The 4,201-nt window shown below is 36.4% G+C and overlaps 1 protein-coding gene across 1 annotated transcript; it reads right to left on the reverse strand.

Moving 5' to 3' along the window:
• Positions 1–1,969: 1,969 nt before the first annotated feature.
• On the reverse strand, positions 1,970–3,337 carry LOC119414732 (C-C motif chemokine 20). Its single transcript, XM_037681838.1, has 5 exons — positions 3,293–3,337; positions 2,793–2,878; positions 2,453–2,570; positions 2,243–2,372; positions 1,970–2,150 (listed from the first exon to the last, which is right to left on the reverse strand). The coding sequence occupies exons 2-5, from the start codon at positions 2,854–2,856 to the stop codon at positions 2,133–2,135; spliced, it is 330 nt and encodes a 109-aa protein (XP_037537766.1). The 5' UTR covers positions 2,857–2,878; positions 3,293–3,337; the 3' UTR covers positions 1,970–2,132.
• Between the last annotated feature and the right edge of the window lie 864 nt (positions 3,338–4,201).

Genomic DNA, 4,201 nt, shown 5'->3' on the forward strand with positions numbered 1-4,201 from the left:
TTTCACTCTTGTTATTCCTTTGTCGTATTCTTTTAATTTTCTGTATCCGCTTTCCTCTTAGGGTCTCAGGGCTGGTGCCAATCAGTGAGAAGCATGGTAGGTTGCCAGTTCATCATAACACCAACACTGTAACAAACTCACCATAAAGGAATGAATTTTTAAGTGTTCAGTGGAGTGTGCTGCACAATGGAGCAGTTGAACAATGTTGCCTTGCAGCAAAAATGTAGCAACTTAAACTCCTGGCTGCAGCTTTCTGCATGGAGCTTGAATATTCTCCCTGTGCATGTGTCGATGTCCTCCCACTGCACAGTCCAAAAAGGTTAATCAGTTGCTCCATAATTGTCAGGTGTCAGGCTGTCTTCATTTTCTGACTGGCAGCCTGTCCAGGCACTCCTCTTTTAATCCACTGACCTGCAGGAGATACAAAACAGCTCCCTTTGACCTTGAATGTGAACAAGCAGGTTAAAAGGATGGATGAATGTTTGTGGGGTTGCTATCATTTACCAGTAGCATATCTGATGTATGCAAGGGTCAGCGCAATATTAGTTTGACATATCTGTCAGAAGTGGTGCCAGTTCCACAGCAAACGTCTGCCATCTTAAAAACAAACCTCAGATCTCCAACATTTCGCAGCAGTTCTTGCAAACTCCTTTCTTCAACTTTGCACCTCCATTACTGTTGGATTTGATGGTTATTTACACAGAAGACCGAGCCAGTCTGAGGTCTATATCTAGTAATGACCCATGGGAAACTTGTAAAATAGAACATGTTTGGCAAAAAACAGGCCAGAGAAGGGTCTGATGGAAAAGTACTGCAGTTTGAAAAAAAGATTAAGCAATTTAAGTGAATGTTTTTGTATTGATTCTTATATTACTGACTTACATTCATCAATTTTTTTGCCATGTTTCACTGAATTTTGCAACATAAATTAGCAATTTGAATCTAATTTGGGTAGTATGCAGACGGACTCTGCCTTCAGTTTAAATAAACAGTCTTCTATTTTAATAATTGTGATGGTGGTGCGGAGGTTTATAAAATAGGAGTTATTTAAACAGCTATTTAATTTCTTGAGGATGTTGTCTTAACATGTCATAAATTTGCTTTTGAGTAGCCGGTAGCTTGATTCCAAGAAAACTTCTGCTGGAGCTTCCAAAAGCTCTGAACAATTTTTTACTCCAAGTGATAAAAAGAAAATACTCTACATAGCATCTCAGCAAAAAAAAAAAATCTGAACTATTCCTTTAAAGTCAGTTTAGAATTGTCATTTACCCTAAATGCATGTTTTTGTTGTATCTGTTGGAAGAAAACCGGAGTACCCAGCACTTTACTGCTGTGAGGCACAATGTCTACAGAACATTTATGCAACCCATAAAATGTGTTGTTTCACAAAAAAAATAGGCTTTATGTCTTGTTAGATGTTTATACAACTAACCACGTGACTTCTGATAAGGGAGTATTATATACATTTTTATTGCAAAGGATTTTATTCCTCCTTATCTACACATGAGACTTTGTAACAATAGATAAACATTAAGCAGAACTTGATAAAGTTCATTAGTGTATTTATTTCCTTTAAACATATAAAATGTAATGCAAGTCGTATACAAAATACATGAAACGATAGACAGTTGAATTCTGTGGAAATCAAAACAGAGCTTCACCTTTTTTATGACACGAGCTTCAAAAAACAAATTACAACCTTAAATTTCACTAAAAGAAAGTACTTAACAAATATATAAACACATATAATATGTAAAATGAATCGTAATGTTTCATATATAATTTAACGCTTATCATTTTTTATAATCAAACTGCTTATTCAGTAGTTAATGTCTTTAAAAGTGTTAAAACTGTCATGTTTTCTCTGAAGCAGCCATGCATTGAAAGGCGTTTTATATTATGTTGGTCTGTCAGCTTCAAGAGACCAACCTCACGATCAAATAATTGCTGCTTTAGAGCAGCTTTGGCCTTTATCTGAATGCTGAGTGAAAGCAAAAGCAACGCTACATTTTCTTCGCTGGCATCCTCTTCCAGTAAGTCACCATAAACCATAAAACCGCTTGTTTTTTGCTCAATAACAGGATTGCAGGCAGCGGGAAGTGAAGGAGATCCATTTTGTAATGCAGTCACCTTCAGCCTTTGTAAGGGCGCTGTTTAAAGGGAAGATACGTATTTAAAAATACTGTATGTCACAATTTTTGCTTCTGTCAAACTTCACATAAAGGCCGTCTGCAGTGCTTACCCTTCTGGGTTTCTTGTATTTAGTCATGCTGCTGACCTGAATCTCTCTTTCATCAACTTTATTCATCAGCTCCTTGACCCAGTTCTCTCTGGGGTTTGTGCAATACTTCCGTCCCTTCCTCATGGTGAAGCTATAAGAATATAACATTTAAAGGTTAATGAGTTCTGCTTTAAAGTGCATATTCTGATTTTATTTGCCAAATGAACTCACATTACAGCAGGGATGTTGCAGCCACCATCAGTCTTTTGATATTTGTACTTTACGGCATTCTTCTGAATGTGCTTTTCCATATTTTTCAAATACTTCAGACAGCAGTCATCATAGGACCCTGAAAAACCAGAAAACCAGTTCAGTTTGGAGCCACCTCACACTGAACATGACATATTTTTGCACATTTTAAGCACAAATAAAATTAATTCAATCAAGTCAATCTGCAAAATTTATAGAATGTATGAATGTGAACCAAACCTGTTCACTTTCATCTCTTTATTGCATGAATATACAACCTTGTTTACAGAAACTTTAATTTTATTTTTTTGTAAAACATTACCTTGTCCAAATGCAAAGCAGAGAAAAGAAAGGATGGACAAGTAGAAGAGCACGTTGAACTGCATGGTTTAGTCTGTCGAGGCAACTCTGGAAAAAGACCGAAAGGTTTACAAGTTATACCTGCAATAAGTCTTATCACTGATTATTGCACCTAATGTCTTCCCACACCTTCTTGTTAACAGAAAACTTTGAACCTTAAACAAATAAACAGTATTGTCTGTAAGTTACCTCCATTATATAGACATGGCTAATTTTCCAGAAGGAGCTAAAAAAATAACCATAAACATAATTGCATTTTTAACATTCTGATTAATTTTATTGTTTGTGCAAAATAAATGAAACAAACCTTCACACTCATTCTTACCATAAAAGCAAATTGCACATTACAATTTTGCACATTTACATCACATAAATGCTAATCCTTGTGATTTGCAAGTGAATAATTAATAGCGTTTAAATAACATGAAACTAACCCTGTCCTTATGATTGCAGGTTACTCACCTGTGATAGTCTGAACAAAGGTTGGAGCTCTAGGTTCTCTTGTCTACAAACCTGTACAGGCAGCGCTCTTTTATAAAGCACTCAAGCAATCACTGGCTTCCTGCCAAAAGATTAAATTACTTTAGTGCAACCCACCTTTGTACTTATCATTTCTCTTGTCCTTTCAGTTTTTAAACCTTGGCATAAACATTATATTGCTGTGCAGTTTCAAGCTTCACTCACTACGTTTATGATGCACATAAAAATAATTTTGTTTTACTGAAATCAGGAATTAGTGTTAGATTTTATCTCCACCCTTTTTTCCTGTATAGGTTTCACAGAGTTGGGTTTAAAAAAAAAAAAAGAAACTTTGAGATAACTACCTTTGAAACTACCAGTATGTGGAGTTTCTACAAATGTAGGATGTGCAAAAAGATGCGAGTAGCATAAATCACGTTCATGCATTGTGATACCATAACTGGACTTCCTGTGCAGGTGGCATGGTGGTGCAGTTGATAGAGCTGTGGCCTCTCATTGAGAACGTTGCTAGATCAAATCCCAACCGGGACCTTTCTGGGTGGAGTTAGCATGTTCTCTCCGTGCATGCATTGATTTCCTCCCACAGACCAACATGCATGTTAGACTGATTGGTAACTCTAAATTGTCCCTAGGTGTGAGTGAGAGAGTGAATGGTTTGTCTCGTTTGTTTCTATATCCATGTGATGGACTGGAGACCTGTCTAGGGTGTTACCCCATTATCCTAAAAGGATGGATAGATGGATGGATGGATGGATGGATGGATGGATGGATGGACAGATGGAAGGACAGACTTCATGTTGGAGTCTACATGGTTCTCTTTGTAAATCCATGAATGGTTACTAAGACAAGATACTATATATATGTATATATATATATATGTATATATATATA

Source organism: Nematolebias whitei, chromosome 9, assembly GCF_014905685.2.
Source record: "Nematolebias whitei isolate Nwh7 chromosome 9, NemWhi1, whole genome shotgun sequence".
Classification (NCBI taxonomy): Eukaryota; Metazoa; Chordata; class Actinopteri; order Cyprinodontiformes; family Rivulidae; genus Nematolebias; species Nematolebias whitei.

Coding starts and splice junctions, on each gene's coding strand:
- LOC119414732 (XM_037681838.1), bottom strand. CDS start 2,856: ATGCAGTTCAACGTGCTCTTCTACTTGTCCATCCTTTCTTTTCTCTGC. Junction 2,571..2,792: donor CTGCTTTGCATTTGGACAAG/GTAATGTTTTAC, acceptor CTGGTTTTTCAG/GGTCCTATGATGACTGCTGT. Junction 2,373..2,452: donor TGCAACATCCCTGCTGTAAT/GTGAGTTCATTT, acceptor ATATTCTTATAG/CTTCACCATGAGGAAGGGAC.